A 21,608-nucleotide genomic window follows, 5' to 3' on the forward strand; every position below is an offset into this window, starting at 1 on the left:
CCTGGAGCAGAGTTAGGGGCCTTGCTCAAGTGCCCAGCAGTGGCAGCTTGGAGGTGCTAGGACTTGAAACATTGACCTTCTGACCAGTAACCCAGAGCCTTAACCGCTGAGCCACCAACTGTGCAGTTTCTTGATTTGGGAAACACATTTGCTGTTTTGAAACCTAGTCATGTTAGATAAAAGATAGAAAGCTTTCCAGAAAGTTCCACAGAGCATCAGGGTGAGGAGTTGAATAAGGTTATAAGGTTCTGCGAAGTGTGATTAATTTATTTTAAGCCTTTTTTTTTTTTTTAATGTTTCCAGGCCATAAAACAGAGCTAAACATAAAATGCCACTTTCAGTTATAGACTACGCCCTCTTCATGTTTTAATCTGAAAATGAATATGAATATTTTGAGCTCTGAACAGATACAGATAATTGCATTGTGTTGCACCCCTAGTCTGCACAGCAGTGGCTGTAACGCAGTGCCTATAGCTTGCTGTGAGCTTGGGCCAATTTCTTTAAAGGGGGACTGAGAATGAGATGCATGCATTGTTGCACCTCTATATTCGAACCTTTCCCATTCCCATTTTTGTTTTACAGGTCTAAGAAATTCAAACTATCCATTGATAAGTCCACAGAGACGGATAATGGGTATGTGTCACTGGATGGCCGTGTCACAAGCAAGAGCAGTGAAGAAAGGCTGCAGGTCCATGAGCCTCACTGCGACCTACTGCGCTCTGAGGATCTGGGCTGGAGCGGCACACAAGCCCGAAACAGGCTACTGTCACCCAGCACGAAGGTACATTTTACTACTGTCACTGGGTTCAGATCCAAATTCTCATGAAGTCATCTCAGTAACATAGAAAAGGTTGTTGATGAAGAGTTGCCTATTTTATCTTGAAAATCACGGCTGGACACATGCTTCTTGATCAAGCTGATAATTTCATGCGGCGGCCTGTTTGATGCACACATCCATCTGTCTACACAGTGTAGTGTTATCGTGTGTTTTTTCAGTGTATGCAGGAGTGCCACTTGCACAACGTGGAGAACATGTCTGATGAGGCATCAAGTGAAGAAGACCCTGAAAATTACAGCACACTCCGCAGGGGCGTGGAGCGCATGAACAGTGACTGCACACTGCGCAACAGAAAGACCCACCACTACAAAAAACACTATACAGCAGCTGAGGTACACACACACAGTGCACACACCCATACAGCAGTCTCCAGTAGCCCCGCCCCCCTCAGTGTAGCTTGGAGCGCTCCTTGACTTCATCATCGTGATTTTCATACCACTGTGTTTAGTTTGTAACCATGGATTAAAGACATCACGCTACTGTGATACTTAAATTCAATGCGACAGAGGATGCAGACTACGACACCACATCCAGTGAACTGTCTGGGAATGTTTACAATGTAAAGAACCATTTAAACCTTTTCCTTTCTTTTTGCGTGATCTCGGTCATAATTCCCACCCAACAGAAACATGTTTTGTCAGTTTGTTCTATTTATAGTGCAGGTTGTTGGAAGGAGGTGTGGCACTTATAGGAAAGGTTTGCTAATGTGATGACGAATGACTCGGGTCATGGATACATTTTCCTCACTGCTGACTCACTGATTTCAAGTGGAGCTCAGTCTGTATTCATATACAACACAAGCCTTTTATAAAAAATTATAATTGATTTAATTCAAAACTGTCTCAAGTCCAAATTGATTTAAAAGCCCTTAACTTTAAGGTTTGGGTCCTAAACAAATCATAATGTGCTCTTTTTTTTTCTTTTTTTTTTTAATCTACAACACCCCACATGCCAAAACGCACACGCTTATGCTCCTCTGCCCCTCCTTCCATCCTATACAGCTCTGGTTGTTGCTAGTTAGCTAGCAGACTTAGCATATAGAAACCTTTTGCATCCATCAAAGACAGATATCTAACCACACGTGAAGAAACATTGTGTTTCTTCAAGAAACCCACCTGATGTACAACCCCGATTCCAAAAAAGTTGGGACAAAGTACAAATAATAATAATAATAAGTTAAATTTATATAGCGCCTTTCAAAAAACCCAAGGACGCTTTACAATTATAGACAAAAAAATAAATAATATAATAAAAAATAAATAAAAAGTAAAAAGTCCACCAAGTAGGGGTCAGGATGTAATTCCTGTGGTGTAGCAGCCACAGTCCCACCAAAAGGTGCACGAAAACAAGTCCAACATCTCCAGCACTGCCGACGCGACGCCGTCAACAACATCGCTCGAACACCACGCCATGGATCCACAAAGCGAGCAGAGAAGCTCCGCCACGCAGAGCGCTGGTGTGTCCCAAACCGCCTGCACAGCCGCCGCGACACCACCAAGCAACATCGCTCGGAACATCACGCTGAGCGTTAAAGCGCAGAGCGCTGGACAACCATGATGTAAAATGAGCAACGAGCTCGTTGCAGTCCACAGCTGGGAGCACAGGAATCACCCACAGCAAACCAAGGCCTGGAGGGAACCGACGCCCAAAACTAGGTCCGGAGCTACACCACCACCGGCGGACAAAAACACTCAAACATCAAACTACACAAACACACAGAAATAAAAAATAAAATAAAAAAAATAAATAAAATAAAAAAGCTCTGGTGAGAAGCGGCAGCCAGAACACGCACGACATACTCTCAACCGGAAACGGAAACAAGAAAAAAAAAATGAAGTTGTAAATAAAATTGTAAATAAAAACGGAATGCAATAATTTACAAATCTCAAAAACTGATATTGTATTCACAATAGAACATAGACAACATATCAAATGTCGAAAGTGAGACATTTTGAAATTTCATGCCAAATATTGGCTCATTTGAAATTTCATGACAGCAACACATCTCAAAAAAGTTGGGACAGGGGCAATAAGAGGCTGGAAAAGTTAAAGGTACAAAAAAGGAACAGCTGGAGGACCAAACTGCAACTCATTAGGTCAATTGGCAATAGGTCATTAACATGACTGGGTATAAAAAGAGCATCTTGGAGTGGCAGCGGCTCTCAGAAGTAAAGATGGGAAGAGGATCACCAATCCCCCTAATTCTGCGCCGACAAATAGTGGAGCAATATCAGAAAGGAGTTCGACAGTGTAAAATTGCAAAGAGTTTGAACATATCCTCATCTACAGTGCATAATATCATCAAAAGATTCAGAGAATCTGGAAGAATCTCTGTGCGTAAGGGTCAAGGCCGGAAAACCATACTGGGTGCCCGTGATCTTCGGGCCCTTAGACGGCACTGCATCACATACAGGCATGCTTCTGTATTGGAAATCACAAAATGGGCTCAGGAATATTTCCAGAGAACATTATCTGTGAACACAGTTCACCGTGCTATCCGCCGTTGCCAGCTAAAACTCCTATAGTTCAAAGAAGAAGCCGTATCTAAACCTGATCCAGAAGCGCAGACGTCTTCTCTGGGCCAAGGCTCATTTAAAATGGACTGTGGCAAAGTGGAAAACTGTTCTGTGGTCAGACGAATCAAAATTTGAAGTTCTTTATGGAAATCAGGGACGCCGTGTCATTCGGACGACCCAAGTTGTTATCAGCGCTCAGTTCAGAAGCCTGCATCTCTGATAGTATGGGGTTGCATTAGTGCGTGTGGCATGGGCAGCTTACACATCTGGAAAGACACCATCAATGCTGAAAGGTATATCCAGGTTCTAGAGCAACATATGCTCCCATCCAGACGACGTCTCTTTCAGGGAAGACCTTGCATTTTCCAACATGACAATGCCAAACCACATACTGCATCAATTACAGCATCATGGCTGCGTAGAAGAAGGGTCCGGGTACTGAACTGGCCAGGCTGCAGTCCAGATCTTTCACCCATAGAAAACATTTGGCGCATCATAAAACGGAAGATACGACAAAAAAAGACCCAAGACAGTTGAGCAACTAGAATCCTGCATTAGACAAGAATGGGTTAACATTCCTATCCCTAAACTTGAGCAACTTGTCTCCTCAGTCCCCAGACGTTTACAGACTGTTGTAAAGAGAAAAGGGGATGTCTCACAGTGGTAAACATGGCCTTGTCCCAACTATTTTGAGATGTGTTGTTGTCATGAAATTTAAAAATCACCTAATTTTTCTCTTTAAATGATACATTTTCTCAGTTTAAACATTTGATATGTCATCTATGTTCTATTCTGGGTAAAATATGGAATTTTGAAACTTCCACATCATTTCATTCCGTTTTTATTTACAATTTGTACTTTGTCCCAACTTTTTTGGAATCGGGGTTGTACAGTGGTGCTTGAAAGTTTGTGAACCCTTTAGAATTTTCTATATTTCTGCATAAATATCACCTAAAACATCATCAGATTTTCACACAAGTCCTAAAAGTAGATAAAGAGAACCCAGTTAAACAAATGAGACAAAAATATGATACTTGGTCATTTATTTATTGAGGAAAATGATCCAATATTACATATCTGTGAGTGGCAAAAGTATGTGAACCTCTAAGATTAGCAGTTAATTTGAAGGTGAAATTAGAATCAGGTGTTTTCAATCAATGGGATGAAAATCAGGTGTGAGTGGGCACCCTGTTTTATTTAAAGAACAGGGAGCTATCAAAGCCTGATCTTCACAACACATGTTTGTGGAAGTGTATCATAGCACAAACAAAGGAGATTTCTGAGGACCTCAGAAAAAGTGTTGTTGATGCTCATCAGGCTGGAAAAGTTTACAAAACCATCTTTAAAGAGTTTGGACTCCACCAATTCACAGTCAGACAGATTGTGTACAAATGGAGGAAATTCAAGACCATTGTTACCCTCCCCAGGAGTGGTCGACCAACAAAGATCACTCCAAGAGCAAGGCGTGTAATAGTCGGCGAGGTCACAAAGGACCTCAGGATAACTTTTAAGCAACTGAAGGCCTCTCTCACATTGGCTAATGTTCATGAGTCCACCATCAGGAGAACACTGAACAGCAATAGTGTGCATAGCAGAGCTGCAAGGAGAAAACCACTGCTCTCCAAAAAGAACATTGCTGCTCATCTGCAGTTTGCAAAAGATCATGTGGACAAGCCAGAAGGCTATTGGAAAAATGTTTTGTGGATGGATGAGACCAAAATAGAACTTTTCGGTTTAAATGAGAAGCATTATGTTTGAAGAAAGGAAAACACTGCATTCCAGCATAAGAACCTTATCCCATCTGTGAAACGTGGTGGTGGTAGTATCAAGGTTTGGGTCTGTTTTGCTGCATCTGGGCCAGGACAGCTTGCCATCATTGATGGAACAATGAATTCTGACTTATATCGGTGAATTCTAAAGGACAATGTCAGGACATCTGTCCATGAACTGAATCTCAAGAGAAGGTGGGTCATGCAGTAAGACAACAACCCTAAGCGCACAAGTCGTTCTACCAAAGAATGGTTAAAGAAGAATAAAGTTAATGTTTTGGAATGGCCAAGTCAAAGTCCTGACCTTAATCCAATCGAAATGTTGTGGAAGGACCTGAAGCGAGCAGTTCATGTGAAGAAACCCACCAACATCCCAGAGTTGAAGCTGTTTTGTATGGAGGAATGGGCTAAAATTCCTCCAAGCCAGTGTGCAGGACTGATCAACAGTTACTAGAAATGTTTAGTTGCAGTTATTGCTGCACAAGGGGGTCACACCAGATATTGAAAGCAAAGGTTCACATACTTTTGCCACTCACAGATATGTAATATTGGATCATTTTCCTCAATAAATAAATGAGCAAGTACAGTATTTTTGTCTCATTTGTTTAACTGCGTTCTCTTTATCTACTTTTAGGACTTGTGTGAAAATCTGATGATGTTTTAGGTCATATTTATGCAGAAATATGGAAAATTCTAAAGGGTTCACAAACTTTCAAGCACCACTGTACATCACTTCATGAAATAATTGAATTTAATTGATATCTGGAGGGAAGAAAATCCTGATGATTTAAAGTTTTCATGTTACTCTGGTGTACACAAGTCCTATTCAAGAATTGACTTCTTTCTGGTATTAGCAGAACTAAGGTATAGAATCAAGGAATACACTTATGATGCCATCCTAATTTCAGACCATGCGCCAAATTCATTAGTATATTGTGATTCGAAATTGGTGACAGATGCTAAGACTTGGCGTTGCAAACAAAAATGGTTGGCTGATCCCATCTTCATTGCCTTCCTGGATGAACAAATCGATCTCTATTTTGAAATGAATACAACAGAAACTACTAGCGAGTATAAGACAGGAAGCATTTAAGGCCTTTATCAGGGGCCAAATAATCAACATTACTAGTTCTAAAGCAAAACAGACATTTCAAAATTCAAAAAATTTAGAGGCAAAAATGAGTATTACCAAACAAGGGCCCCAGAATCCCATCAAAGTCTATTGTTGCTTAGAGCACAATATAATGAACTATCAGCATTAAAACTGATGGCCAGTCTGCTGCGACTTAAACATTCTATGATCAGGGAGAAAAACCTGGGAAAGTGTTGGCATAGCGCTTCAAGCAATTAGAGTGAAAGCTCTATCACCTCATTGCAGAATGACCAAGGAGTAGACCCAACAGAAATAAATGAGACTTTCAGGAAATTTTATGAAGGACTCTATAGTTCAGAAATAAATCATGACACTTTGGAGCTTTCTAGATAGAATAAATATACCCAGTATACCAGAAGCTCTTGGGGCTAATTTAGTGAGAGATATTACAGTAGAAGAGTTATCTGCAGCAATTGATAGCATTAAAACAGGGAAAACACCGGGGCCTGACGGCCTTCCAGTTGAAATTTATAAGAAATTTAAAAACAAATCGCTGACTCCGCTGTTAGAAATGTTTATGGAGTCTTTTCAAAACGGTATCTTGCCATTGTCTTTAAGAGGAGCATTGATCGCCCTTCTGCTAAAGCCAGGTAAACCAAATAATAAATGTGAAAACTTGAGGCCAATCAGTCTTCTAAATGCAGATTGAAACTAGATAGAACTCGATGCCAACGGTGTCGATGGGGATGCCTCCACCTTATTAAGTTGTGATTTGGGGATGGATATTTGACCTCACAGTAATCTTGACCTGGTGAAATTACTTGTATTAGCCTTGGAGATATTGTGTTCACAAGGTTCTCGGACAGACATTTGACCTCAGTGACCCTGACCTTAGACCTTTTGATCTCAAAATCTAAATCAGTTTATCTTTGTCCTCAAATGCACAAATGGTGAAAGTTTGATGAAATTCCTTTGATTTGCCTTGGAGATATTGTGTTCACAAGGTTCTCGGACAGACATTTGACCTTGCAGTGACCTTGACCTTAGACCTTTTGATCTCAAAATCTAATCAGTTTATCTTTGTCCCCAAATGCACAAATGGTGAAAGTTTGGTGAAATTCCTTTCATCTGCTTTGGAGATATTGTGTTCACAAGGTTTTCGGACAGACATTTGACCTCACAGTGACCTTGACCTTAGACCTTTTGATCTCAAAATCTAATCAGTTCATGTTTGTCCCAAAGCGCACAAATGGTGAAATTCTTTTCATTAGCCTTTGAGATATCGCGTTCACAAGGTTGCGGGACGGACGCACGCACGGATGGAAGCATGGACAGACGGACAACCCGAAAACATTATGCCTCCTGCACCTAGCACAAATGGTGAAAGTTTGGTGAAATTCCTTTGATTTGCCTTTGAGATATCGCGTTCACAAGGTTTCGGGATGGACGCACAGATGCACGGATAGACGGACAACCCGAAAACATAATGTCTCCTGCACCTTACTGTGGCGGAGGCATAAAAATACTGAGTAAGCTTTTAGCCAGAAGGATTGAAGAAACATTGCCAAAGATAATTGGGAGAGATCAGAATGGTTTCATCCGCGGCAGACAAGGCTTCCACAACGTTAGAAGGCTTTTGAATATCCTTTATAATCAAAAGGGGACAACAGATACTGCCCTACTGTCACTGGACACTGAAAAGGCCTTTGACAGAGTTGAATGGTCCTATCTGTATGAGATTCTGGCACGCTTTGGCTTGGGAGAGAATTTTTGTAATTGGATAAAATTATTTTATAAGGAACCACTTGCAGAAATTTTGACTCATAATAGTATCTCAAACTATCAAAATAAATCGAGGGTGTAGACGGGGGACCCTCTGTCCCCACTGCTGTTCGTTATGGCCGTTGAACCACTGGCAATTGCAGTAAGGTCACACAATAATATTTCTGGAATAATCATAGGACAGAGGGAACACCGTCTGGCTTTATATGCGGATGATGTAATTATTTTTCTCAAAAATATCACTAAATCTATCCCTGCCTTGCTAGACTTGATTAGGGTATTTGGTAAGATCTCAGGTTATAAGATTAACAAATCTAAAACAGCAATTATGCTATTAAGCCAAGAAGAAAGGGAAAATCCACCTGAAGTAGCTGCACAATTTCAAATTGTCAGCTGCTTCACTTATTTTGGCATTCAAATTGTACCAACGCTCAATAATATTATAGAAACTAATTATAGACCAGTTTTGCAAGAGATATCAGACTCTTTGGACAGATGGGTATCTTTATCAGTGTCATTAATGGGGAAGATAAATACTCTCAGATGAATATACTTCCTAAGTTGTTGTATTTCTTTCAAAACTTACCGCTGTCACCACCAAGCAATTTATTCCCTCGTCTAAAGACACTTATCATCAGGTTTTTATGGAATAATAGATGCCCCATCAAATATCTGATGTCATTTGATGAAATTGTTGCCAAATATGACATACCCCGCAACCAGTTCTTTAAATATCTACAACTGAGAGATTTCATCAGAACAAAACAAAACCAGTCATTGTCTATTCCTGTCTTGTCGATAATTGAAGAAATGATGATGAAGGATTGCCAGGGGAGGGGCTTAATCTCCAAAATATATAATCAACTGGTTGATGAGTCCCCAGAAACATCAGTAAATAGGTTCAAGGAATGGAGAGAGGACTTACAGGAGAACATCACCACTGAGGAGTGGGAGAGGGCCTGCGCCAAAGCACAATCACTAACAGTGAACACATGCCTTAAGCTTCTGCAGTACAATTGGTTAATGCATACATATATGACTCCAGATAAACTTAATAAATTCAACAGTGCTATACCAGATATTTGCGGGGCGGCACGGTGGTGTAGTGGTTATCACTGTCGCCTCACAGCAAGAAGGTTCCAGGTTCGAACCTTGCGGCCGACAGGGGCCTTTCTGTGCGGAGTTTGCATGTTCTCCCCATGTCTACGTGGGTTTCCTCCAGGTGCTCCGTTTTCCCCCACAGTCGGTACAATGGGGCCACTGTAATTGGCGCAAGCTGTAGTGGTTTCCCAGCCATAATGTATGTACATTTATCTTGCTATGGCAAAGCTAATAAATCAAATCAAAGGAAAAGGGCACACTTTTTCACTGTTTGTGGCAATGTTCTCAAATTAAAAAATTCTGGGAAGAAGTAAGACAATGCACTGAGGATATATTAGGCATAAAAATACCTTTAGAGCCCAAACTTTTCTTATTAGGAATCTACCCAGCTAACAGCAACATAAGAAGGAAACAACAACTATTTTTAGAAATAGGCCTGATGTTGGCCAAAAGAGTCGTTGCACTGACTTGGAAAGAAGTGGATAGGCAAATGGATTTCAGAATTAACAACCACTCTGCCCTTAGAAAAGATTACATATGCAATCAAGGGTAAGTGGGCAATTTTTAATGACATCTGGGGCCCCTTCATGAATTTTCTAGAAAATAAAGACTTGTATCATATAATGAAAGCACCTGGGGATGATCTATAAGTAGCTCTCTGCAGTTCACCTGGACAAGATGTGTATTGTTTGGTGTAAAATGATCCGATATAAAGACAACCTAACGTTGTCCCCAACCAACAGGTGTAGTGTATTTATGTATGTGTTTTTTTAAATGTATTTATTTGTTTATTTTTTAAAATTATATGATCATTATTTTTTCTTCTGTTATTTACTTTATTCATTTGGGGATTGTTCGCACTTTGTTTAATCTTTTTTGTCCATAGATGGGTGTGTGTGTGTGTGGGGGGGGAGACAGGCATGTTTCACAGTGTTGATGTGGGGTATTATGTTCTGGTTTTCTAAGTGTGTTAAACTGTTTGAAAATAAATAAAGATACTGTGGGGAAAAAAACATATTGTGGCAACCATCTGCCTAATTATGGATCAGTGCTGGGTTCAAAAATCACATGATATTGCACAATCGAAATCTCACTTATTTAAAATCAGAGGTTGGATACTTCACCTCCTAGCCAGCTAGCTATGAGTTAATGTTAACTAAACCCTAAAACATTGTACAACTGAGGCTGTATCCAGATGCGCATAGTTTCGTTGGCATTTAATAGTAGTCCAGTGGTCAAGGATGAGCTACTAGAGCCATAAGATGCAAATGTACCACACTATGCTATCCCACAATTCAGCTGGAGCCTCTGAATAACTGAAGAAGCAGAATTCCCCCAGGGAAAATAGAAAGATGGTAGACCAAAGAGTTGTTGCAGCATCCAGGTGTTATTTCTGGTGGTGTACAAATGTAGACCAAATCAGGAACAGTTTAAACATTTCTACAGCTGCAGAAATACATTTTTAAAATTTTTATGGCATATGTGGGTATACATGAACATCTGGGTCAGAGGATGGGTAAAATGGCGGCGGAGTTCATCTGAATTGTGTCCTTACTACTCGCTCACATACTCGTAGAACGTACTACAGTAACAGTTGGGTCGTCGGTACTTAAGTCATTAGTACATACTGAGAATTCAGATATGGCCTGCGTTAAATACTACTTAAACATAACTAACATATTGTAAATCAGCCTCAACTTACCATTCTTTGTGTAACTTCAAATGCCCTTGAGATTTGAAGTTGTTTCTTCTGCATCTGATATTCCCAAACCACAGGTTCTACATGTTGTTGCCCCTTTTGTTGGGAGCATGGCTACCACAAAAGTGTGTCTGTCATCAGTGAATGAGCAGTCGGTCAGCTCTGTCACTGTGTCATGGACTAGCTGTCTGACTGGATGAACTTTGAAATATTGATTGATTGATTGATTGATTGATTGATTGATGGGGAGGAGTAGTTGATTCACTGCATACTTTTAAATGTATAAATTTTCATCTTCGGTTTCTGAGAATGGCGTGGCATGGTGGTGTAGTGGTTAGCACTGTCGCCTCACAGCAAGAAGGTCCTGGGTTTGAGCCCAGCGGCCGAAGGGGGCCTTTCTGTGTGGAGTTTGTGTGCTCTCCCCATGTCTGCGTGGGTTTCCTCCGGGGGCTCTGGTTTCCCCCACAGTCCAAAGACATGCAGGTTAGGTTAATTGGTGGCTCTAAATTGACCGTAGGTGTGAATGTGAGTGTGAATGGTTGTTTGTCTCTGTGTCGGCCCTGTGATGACCTGGTGACTTGTCCTGGGTGTACCCCGCCTCTCGCCCATAGTCAGCTGGGATAGGCTCCAGCTTGCCTGCGACCCTGTAGAACAGGTTAAGTGGTTACAGATGATGGATGGATGGATGGATGGATGGATGGAGGGTTTCTGAGAATGTTTCAAATCTTTCCAAGTCAAATGTATGAAGCTCAGGTGAAGTCACAAGTCATTGATGTCAAAGTCCTTGATTATGTCAAGTCGAGTCCCTGTAAACACCCAGATCAACCAGAACACACTGAAGCTAATCAAACTTGTATTTAATCTGGGAATATTTGGCCAATACACTTTCTACACTAGTAATCTGATTTGGCCTTCTCTTCTCTTGATGTATCACAAGCTCAGATCGGATCTTTCTATATAATATAGGTGTCCTGAGATAATGCCTGTGTGGAATGCAAGTTAAACATTTTTAGGGAATTTGCCCAAAACTATTTTTGCCGACATGTTTTTCATGCTAACAAATATTTTAAATGTGGATACAAAAATGGTACTTATCAGGAGCCAGGAATTGATGACATGAATGTTTTCAAAAACTTTTTTTTTTTCTCCAGGAGATGCCCAAGTCAGGCACGAGCTGTAGCTCACGCTGTTCCAGCCTGCGCACTCAGGACTCAGAGAGCACTCGGCACGAGTCGGAGACAGAGGATTTGTTGTGGGAGGACTTCCTTCACTGTGCAGAGTGCCGTTCCTCCTGCACCAGTGAGACTGAGGGGGAGGGGTCTGCTGTTTGCCCCGCCTCCAAAAAAGAATACCGAGATGACCCCTTCCTGCAGGTGCTGCCCCAAGGGCTTTCTATCATGACTTGCTGTAAATGAACGCACAAGCTTTAACTAACACACACACAGCCACAACTAAACATGGAGCTAAGTATTAATACTAATAAAGTAGTTAACATAAAAGTTTCTAGAATAACCAGTAGGCCCCATGACACCTTTTGGCTTCTATTTGCCTTTGGTTTTCTATTTTAGGGTGCACTGGAATGACTTGAATTTTGAACTTGTTCAAGTACGCACATTGACAGCCTCACAATCCTCATTTATGCAAGCCTGCGAGGGGACAAAAAAAAAACACTATTACAAAGTTTGAGATCAAGGCAGTCCATGTGGTCATGGCAACGTTGACCAATAAGATGTAATGTGTATACGATTAAGGTTATCTACAGTGTGAAAGCTATATGTTCATGTGGTCGGGTGTTTGGCCAGTCATTCCAGCACAAAAGAGTTCCTTTTAGTGATACAGTACATTGTTCATTATTATTTATCAAACGCTCACAGAACATTCTTCTTGTTTATGCTTATTTATTAAAATAGGTCACCAAATATACTTTGGCAGCTGTTAATACAGTGGGGCAAAAAAGTATTTAGTCAGTCACCAATTGTGCAAGTTCTCCCACTTAAAAAGATGAGAGAGGCCTGTAATTTTCATCATAGGTATACCTCAACTATGAGAGACAAAATGAGAAAAAAAAATCCAGAAAATCACATTGTCTGATTTTTAAAGAATTTATTTGCAAATTATGGTGGAAAATAAGTCTTTGGTCAATAACAAAAGTTCATCTCAATACTTTGTTATATACCCTTTGTTGGCAATGATAGAGGTCAAACGTTTTCTGTAAGTCTTCACAAGGTTTTCACATGCTGTTGCTGGTATTTTGGCCCATTCCTCCATGCAGGTCTCCTCTAGAGCAGTGATGTTTTGGGGCTGTCGCTGGGCAACATGGACTTTCAACTCCCTCCAAAGATTTTCAATGGGGTTGAGATCTGGAGACTGGCTAGGCCACTCCAGGACCTTGAAATGCTTCTTACGAAGCCACTCCTTCGTTGCCTGGGCGGTGTGTTTGGGATCATTGTCATGCTAAAAGACCCAGCCACGTTTCATCTTCAATGCCCCTGCTGATGGAAGGAGGTTTTCACTCAAAATCTCATGATACATGGCCCCATTCATTCTTTCCTTTATACGGATCAGTCGTCCTGGTCCCTTTGCAGAAAAATAGCCCCAAAGCATGATGTTTCCACCCCCATGCTTCACAGTAGGTATGGTGTTCTTTGGATGCAACTCAGCATTCTTTCTCCTCCAAACACGACAAGTTGAGTTTTTACCAAAAAGTTCTATTTTGGTTTCATCTGACCATATGACATTCTCCCAGTCCTCTTCTGGATCATCCAAATGCTCTTTAGCAAACTTCAGACGGGCCTGGACATGTACTGCTTAAGCAGGGGGCACTGCAGGATTTGAGTCCCTGGCGGCGTAGTGTGTTACTGATGGTAGCCTTTGTTACTTTGGTCCCAGCTCTCTGCAGGTCATTCACTAGGTCCCCCCGTGTGGTTCTGGGATTTTTGCTCACCGTTCTTGTGATCATTTTGACCCCACGGGGTGAGATCTTGCGTGGAGCCCCAGATCGAGGGAGATTATCAGTGGTCTTGTATGTCTTCCATTTTCTAATAATTGCTCACACAGTTGATTTCTTCACACCAAGCTGCTTACCTATTGCAGATTCAGTCTTCCCAGCCTGGTGCAGATCTACAATTTTGTTTCTGGTGTCCTTTGACAGCTCTTTGGTCTTGGCCATAGTGGAGTTTGGAGTGTGACTGTTTGAGGTTGTGGACAGGTGTCTATTATACTGATAACGAGTTCAAACAGGTGCCATTAATACAGGTAACGAGTGGAGGACAGAGGAGCCTCTTAAAGAAGTTGTTAGAGGTCTGTGAGAGCCAGAAATCTTGCTTGTTTGTAGGTGACCAAATACTTATTTTACTGAGGAATTTGCCAATTAATTAAATCCTACAATGTGATTTCCTGGATTCTTTCCCCCCATTCTGTCTCTCATAGTTGAAGTGTACCTATGATGAAAATTACAGGCCTCTCTCATCTTTTTAAGTGGGAGAACTTGTACAATTGGTGGCTGACTAAATGCTTTTTTGCCCCACTGTATATGTAGGTAGCCCACCCAAGTAAAGTTTGTGTGTGGAGAAACACCGCCAACGCTGTGGTTGCCCCCTGCGCCTACTCTACGGTTTCCCCTTGTGCCTACTCTACGGTTTCCCCTGCACCTTTGCCGTGATTTCCTCTGTGCCTACTCTGCGGTTTCCCCTTGCACCTCTGCCATGATATCCCCTGCGCCTACTCTACAGTTTCCCCTGCACCTACTCTACAGTTTCGCCTGCACCTGCGCTGTGGTTTCCCCTTGTGCCAACACTACGGTTTCCCCTTGTGCCTACGCTACGATTTCCCCTGCACTTACTCTGCGGTTTCCCCTGCACCTTTGCCGTGATTTTCCCTGCGACTACACTGCAATTTCCCCTGCACCTGTGCCATGGTTTCTCTTGCGCCCCTGCTATGGTTTCCCTTGTGTCTCTGCGGTGGTTTTCCCCCTGTGCCTGCACTATGGTTTTCCCTTGCACCTACTCTACAGTTTCCCCTGCGCCTTTGCCATGGTTTCCCCTATGCCTACTCTACAGTTTCCTCTGTGCCTTTGCTGCGGTTTCCCCTTGCGCCTACACTGCGGTTTCCCCTTGCACCTACTCTATGGTTTCCCCTGCACCTTTGCCATGGTTTCCTCTGCGCCAGCACTGCGGTTTCCCCTTGCGCCTACCCTGCGGTTCCCCTTGTGCCTACTCTATGGTTTCCCCTGCACCTTTGCCTTGGTTTCCCCTATGCCTACTCTACAGTTTCCTCTGTGCCTTTGCTGCGGTTTCCCCTTGCGCCTACACTGCGGTTTCCCCTTGCACCTACTCTATGGTTTCCCCTGCACCTTTGCCATGGTTTCCTCTGCGCCAGCACTGCGGTTTCCCCTTGCGCCTACCCTGCGGTTCCCCTTGTGCCTACTGTATGGTTTCCCCTGCACCTTTGCCTTGGTTTCCCCTATGCCTACTCTACAGTTTCCTCTGTGCCTTTGCTGCGGTTTCCCCTTGCGCCTACACTGCGGTTTCCCCTTGCGCCTACACTGCGGTTTCCCCTTGCGCCTACACTGCGGTTTCCCCTTGCGCCTACTCTCTGGTTTCCCCTGCACCTTTGCCATGGTTTCCTCTGCGCCAGCACTACGGTTTCCCCTTGCGCCTACCCTGCGGTTCCCCTTGTGCCTACTCTATGGTTTCCCCTGCACCTTTGCCATGGTTTCCCCTTGCGCCGGCACTGCGGTTTCCCCTTGCGCCGGCACTGCGGTTTCCCCTTGCGCCTACACTACGGTTTCCTCTTGCGCCTGTGCCATGGTTTCAGCTATGCCATAGTTTCTCTGCACCTACGCCATGATTTCCCTGTCCCTAATGGTGTTTACATTTTGCATAATTAGATGGTGTTCAGTTATTCTACAAGCAAGAGCCTAAACTCAACATTCCTTCAGTTCAGTCCTTTATGTAGGTACCCATGTCCAGGGAGGTTGATGACACTGGTAATGCCATCAGATAAAGAATACACACTGGTCTCACACAGTCATTGCTAGCTCCTCTCCTTCTGTGAGCTGTGGTGTTTTCTTCCAACCATTTTAGGAACCTCAGTCTTCTTCAATTCAGTGTAATTTTACTAAAATAGCAGTTTTATCAATAGACAGTGTCACAAAGCAGATTTACAGAACTCCCGGTATAGATGGTGATGACTGCAGGGAGAAAATAAATTAAGCCTAAAATCAGGTTCTAGTTAAGAAAATGGTGTAGCTGAGAGCAACAACAAAAAAAATCATCAAACATCTTTTGCCTTATTTTTTATCTACTGTTGTAATCCACTTATTTAGGTTAATGCAGTGATAGTAAACATAATCTATTTCTGAAACCCAGACAGATTAAAACTATTCAGTGTTGAATTCAGGCAAAATATTACTACCAAGCCACTGCACATTAGTTACTTTAGATCATGCAATCTATTAAATACTGAATGAGTGATTTAGGTTTATACATTAGTTTCTTTACTGTGAGGCCTCAAGGTGAGTTGTCAGAGAAAGACATTATTGGAAAAAAAAATTATTTTGTCTCGTGCAGTTGTTGTTAATCTGTTTATTAGCACTCTATTTCTGAGGACTTTACATTCACTGTTAACATAGTAAGAACGCAGAACAGTGTATTATACAGTACTGAGGCAGTGTGTACTGTACTGCCTGATGGAGTGCGCATTTATGTATGTTAGGTGTGTGTGTGAGAGAGAGAGAGAGAGAGAGAGATATGAAGCTGCTCTGATGATAGATGAATTTCCGAAATATGATTAGGTGAAAAAGTAGGCAAAGCCCATCAGTCTGACTGACTGTTGTCTTCATTTCTTTTTGTGTATGTCTAGGGCCATGCTCCATGGTTGCACAGCTCGAACCCAGGGCTGGAGCGTGTGAGTGCCATTGTATGGGAAGGAAATGAGTGTAAAAAGGCAGATATGTCTGTGCTGGAAATCAGCGGCATGATCATGAACAGGGTGAGTGGGATTTTGAAGGAACATTCATCGGTCGCTCACCTTAACAGCTTCTTGTGATTGATAAATGAAAATACAAACCTATCTGATTATTGAGTGCTTGTGTCCCTGGTGTTAAGGTAAATTTATACACTCCTGGCATCGGCTACCAGATTTTTGGAAACTTTGTGGCTGTGACTCTGGGACTCACACCCTTTGCATACAGACTTTTCCAAAACAAAGACCTCGAGCAGCTGTCCTCCCTCTTGGCCAGTGAGATGATCTCCATTGCCTTTGGGTCTTCATCTGATATCATGGTAATTGTGATGGTGTCCGTCAGCTTTGTAGTGCGCGTGTGCCTCATCTGGCTCTTCTTCTTTCTGCTGAGCGTGGCTGAAAGGACGTACAAGCAGGTACGAGATGGTTTATTCAGCACAGCCTTATGTCATTCTCCATAGCATCATTTCTGAGCACTAAGTGTGAGACTATACACTTGGGTACAAACTGAGGCTGAGGGCTGTTTGAAATCGGGTGTATCTTCTCTGTTCTCAAAGAGACTGCTCTTTGCAAAGCTGTTTGGTCACCTCACCTCAGCACGCAGAGCCAGGAAGTCTGAGGTGCCTCATTTTCGCCTGAAAAAAGTGCAGAACATTAAGATGTGGCTTTCCTTGCGCTCCTACTTAAAGGTATTTTCCTTTAAATATATGAGGATGTGTGTACTTCTCACACTTACAGTAATATTTGCATTCTGCTTGTGTAATCCCTTCTCCGTGTGTGTGTGTGTGTGTGTTATGCAGAGACGTGGTCCCCAGCGTTCAGTGGATGTCATCGTCTCATCTGCCTTCCTCCTCACTCTCTCAGTGGTCTTCATCTGCTGTGCTCAGGTCTGCTTTATTATTTCTCCTGCAAATGACTCCTGTTCAGTTCATCTGCTAGTTCCTGTGTGACACAATAGCTAGCATCCTCAGCAGGGAAGAGGCTAATTTGTGTTAAAGGAGAGAGAAATGCCTTCCTGCTTACCTAGAGAGCGGGGACAGGTATTCTTACCTGTAGGGGTTTAAACTACTGACAAGGAATGGACCAAGACTTTACATGCTGGAGGCTGATGTCATTCTTGTTTTTGTGCTAAGCTCATCTTCTAATACATCTAATAGGTTCCACAGCTTTTTTTTTTTTTTTTTGATCTGCAGTTGCTGCATGTTCACGAAACATTTCTGGAGTTCCACTATAACTGGGAGCTGGTGATCTGGTCCTTTTCTCTCTCGCTCTTCCTACTGCGCTTTGTCACACTGGGCTCTGAGACCAGCAAGAAGTACAGCAACACCTCTATCTTACTGACTGAGCAGGTGCATCACCACACACACACACACACACACACACAAAAAAAAAAAATCAAAGGTGTGTACCAGTTTTTGCTATTTACATTAGGCATGGAACAATTCGATACACTTCATGAGATTTTGAGGGGAAATAAAAATTAAATGAAGAAAATTTTATGAGGAAAAAAAATAAATGTATTTTTTAATTCTTTATCAAATTTATTCCTTTTTTAAATAAAAAACATTTTCTTAATAACCAACAATAATTATTTGCCCACATTTGTAAAGGTTGGAGTAAAATATAATAGCCTATTAACTAAAATATTTCTTTTATTGCAAATGAAAAAAGTTAATAACAAATATATTCCTTTTTTTAATAAACTTTAATGAACATTTATCCTGCCTCTATTTGCTTCTCTTTTCTTTATCAGTCTTTTATTTAGCAGTCTGTAAAAAGAGGGCACCGATTTCTTGCTAAATCCCTTTGTAGTCAATCACACAACAGCTTTTTCACATTTTGGATCTGTTTTTTGTGTTTTCATGACATTACAAGCTGTGTTATTTCCGCCTACAGTGAAGTCATGTGCATTCCCACTATTGTATGTAATTGTGCCCTCTGCTGTCTAAAGAACACAATTACAGTGAGGAAAAAGTAAGAGATTATGCAGCCTGATGATAATCATGATTAATTTTTATTTCAACAATTCCAATCGTCCTAAATTTGTAACAGGATTTATCGTCATACGATATCATTACATGCATTTTTATAATCAGTATGTAACGTGATTCTGCTGTCTTCCTCTTGATTAGATTAATCTGTACTTGAAAATGGAGAAGAAACCAAACAAGAAAGAAGAGCTGACACTCGTCAACAATGTTCTTAAGCTGGCAACCAAACTGCTGAAGGTGCTGTTCATCTCTTCTACTTTTTATCTGTCTGTCTTTCTGTCTCCCACTTTGGGAAAGCAGTGTCTAAAATCAGGGCTGACTCATGAGCGCTTGGGCTTTCTGTTGTTGTGGATGGTTCCACACAGACACCCTGAAGATTACACGTGTACCTAAAAACTGCTGCTGATGTTAGATTACTTTTTTGTGGCAGTATGATAAAAGCAATATACAAATAAAATAAAACAAAATTGAACGAACGTATTCACCCCCATCCTCTCTCTCTCCATCAGGAATTGGACACTCCTTTCAGGCTCTATGGTCTCACCATGAACCCTCTGTTGTACAGCATCACTCAGGTGGTGATCCTGTCTGCAGTCTCAGGGGTCATCAGTGACCTGCTTGGCTTCAACGTGAAAGTGAGTGTCGGCACGTCGCTGCTCACAACGCCAAAATAACTTCTACAAGCAAACTACAAAAAAGCAAATGCTCACAAATTGAGGCCTGATGTTATTAGTACGTGATGAAATAAATTTGATTTCGTCCTGATATGAAAAGCAGCTTTCCTGCAACAGAAAACGTTCACCATCTCATCAGGAGATAATGAGTTCGAATCCCGACTTTGCATTCTGTCTTGGTGATACGAGCCAGTCATGGCTTCAGCTCACGTATATGGAAAGAAACACATGCAGCTTTCGAAGACGTTTTGTTTTGTATCAGCAGAAGAAAGATTCATGTATTTCACACATTTTAGAAAATGTAATATATTTTTGTTGAGCTACTTTGTCTGTGTTTGTGTTTATTGTTGGTTATTTATTCTCTAATTTTCTTGGTGAATCTGTGTGTACAGCTGTGGAAGATCAAGTCATGACACGGTGCTGACTGAACCCCAGACACAGAGAGACACCTGGATGGAGCTGCTTCCTCTTAATAGGGGACAATGAGGAACTTGTAGTTCTTTTTCCATCGGATATTTCAGAGTTCTGGTACTTCAGTTGGGTCAGGACATTTTAATTTTATTTTTATTTTCTGAGTCCTCAGACATTTAGCTGCTATTGGAATGTCAATGTTACAGTATCAATGCTTCCTTAGGACTATACTGTGTGTGTGTGTGAGAGAGAGAGAGTGCGTGTGTGTATTCTGGATATGTATTTGCAAGCATGTGTGACACAAAATAATTTATAGTAAGGGGTATGATGAGTGTATGATGAGCGTGCCACGGATCCGGAGCTGTTTGTGATTTGCTCAGCAGGTCAGTGGCAGCAGCAGCAGCTCAGCATTGCGCTAGGTCTGGAGTGTAATCTGAGAGCAGGATATTTGAAGCGCTGAAGTCACGGACACACGGCGAAGCTGAGTGGAACCTGTGTGTGAGCTGGAGCTTGTTTTAGTTCTCAGTCAGTAAGCGTGTTCAGCTGCATGCTGTTTTTATGATGTGTTCTTTTGATGTGTGAAGAAAGATTCGCCTTTTTCAGATCAGTTCTTTGTACTTGAGCAGTTTACGCAGCTTTGTTTGACCTTTAATCATTTTTTGTTTTTAACGTGGTGCACTGTCTCCAATTTCAGCACCATCTTTGTGAGCCTTAGAGCTGGGACTAGGCCTTAGAGGATGGGTTGCACTGCCTAAGAAAATCTACGTGATGTGTTCAGTGTAAATGTTAGTCATCGAGTTCCATGAAGTGACTCACATCACATTTCAGCAGTTTGTGAACGTCACTAAATTACTCAATCAAGTCCTGTTCATTACTCCACGTTTAAAAGACGGTGTATGGAAGGACGTGCGTGCATGCACGCACACCTAGTCTAAGTTAGAATTGCCTCAGAATTTGCACTTTAAAGTAATTGTTACTCATGTCAGAGAGGTGAAGCCTTGAAGACTCTTTATTTCTGTTTTTATATTTCTGCATTGGAAAGTCAGTTCAGACAACCAAAGTGCTTTTATTCTGTCTGCTGGAGATAAAAATCTGTGCTCCTTCTTTAAACCTGATTTTATCAGAGAATTGTTTCAGAAGGCCAGTGGACGCCAGTTCCTTCATCCCTTTTTCCTGTGTTATGCTGTTCCTGTTAGGTAGTTTGGATTTGTCGTTATTAACGGTGCACAGAGGAAACGCGTGGTCTTTACAGTGAACACTATGAAGGAGAATTAATCAAACGGGGGGTAAAAATACAGAAAACATTGCATGTAGTTTCCAGAGTTTTTGTCTTCACAATGTTTTTTTGCAAGATGGTCAGTTTGTATGTTTTTATATGAAAATATTTATAAAAAAGTGTGTATAAGTTAGTCTGACAGTATTTAGGTACAGATAGAGAATATGTGGTGTTTGGACTGCTTTTATCACATTAAAACTCTGGTTGAATGCACATGTCACTAGTGTGTCTTTATTTCTCATAACAAACCTTGATTGACCTCTTTTTAATGAAATAATTATTAAGACATTGTCATGGGGCTTTGTACTGTGCTGCAAATCTCCAGCAACAGGTTTGTAACTACAGCACACACCAATTATACAGGATTAGCAACAGCTAATATTTCACACATTCACATTGAAATACAAGCCACACTTGTAATATTAGGATGAGACACAACGTTTCACAGGACAGTCAATGTGCTGCTGCTGGGGTTTAACAGTTTATACAACAGT

At 41.7% G+C, this 21,608-nt stretch overlaps 1 protein-coding gene across 10 annotated transcripts in view; it reads left to right on the forward strand.

Moving 5' to 3' along the window:
- LOC132870245 (protein PHTF2-like) overlaps positions 1-21,329 on the forward strand; it is a 116,945-nt gene extending 95,616 nt beyond the window's left edge. For 8 of the 10 annotated variants that reach the window (XM_060903893.1, XM_060903896.1, XM_060903895.1 and 5 more), the window contains 11 exons: positions 583-781; positions 997-1,170; positions 11,950-12,171; positions 16,661-16,789; positions 16,906-17,178; positions 17,320-17,451; positions 17,563-17,649; positions 17,956-18,111; positions 18,895-18,990; positions 19,263-19,388; positions 19,820-21,329. In XM_060903893.1, the coding sequence (XP_060759876.1) occupies positions 583-781; positions 997-1,170; positions 11,950-12,171; positions 16,661-16,789; positions 16,906-17,178; positions 17,320-17,451; positions 17,563-17,649; positions 17,956-18,111; positions 18,895-18,990; positions 19,263-19,388; positions 19,820-19,840 (1,615 nt within the window). In that variant the 3' untranslated portion in view covers positions 19,841-21,329. Of the gene's footprint in view, positions 1-582; positions 782-996; positions 1,171-11,949; positions 12,172-16,660; positions 16,790-16,905; positions 17,179-17,319; positions 17,452-17,562; positions 17,650-17,955; positions 18,991-19,262; positions 19,389-19,819 lie in introns of those variants that run through there. The other 2 variants (XR_009651088.1, XM_060903900.1) reach the window with 2 other exon arrangements.
- Positions 21,330-21,608: the final 279 nt, after the last annotated feature.

This window comes from Neoarius graeffei, chromosome 21 (assembly GCF_027579695.1).
Source record: "Neoarius graeffei isolate fNeoGra1 chromosome 21, fNeoGra1.pri, whole genome shotgun sequence".
Lineage (NCBI taxonomy): Eukaryota > Metazoa > Chordata > Actinopteri > Siluriformes > Ariidae > Neoarius > Neoarius graeffei.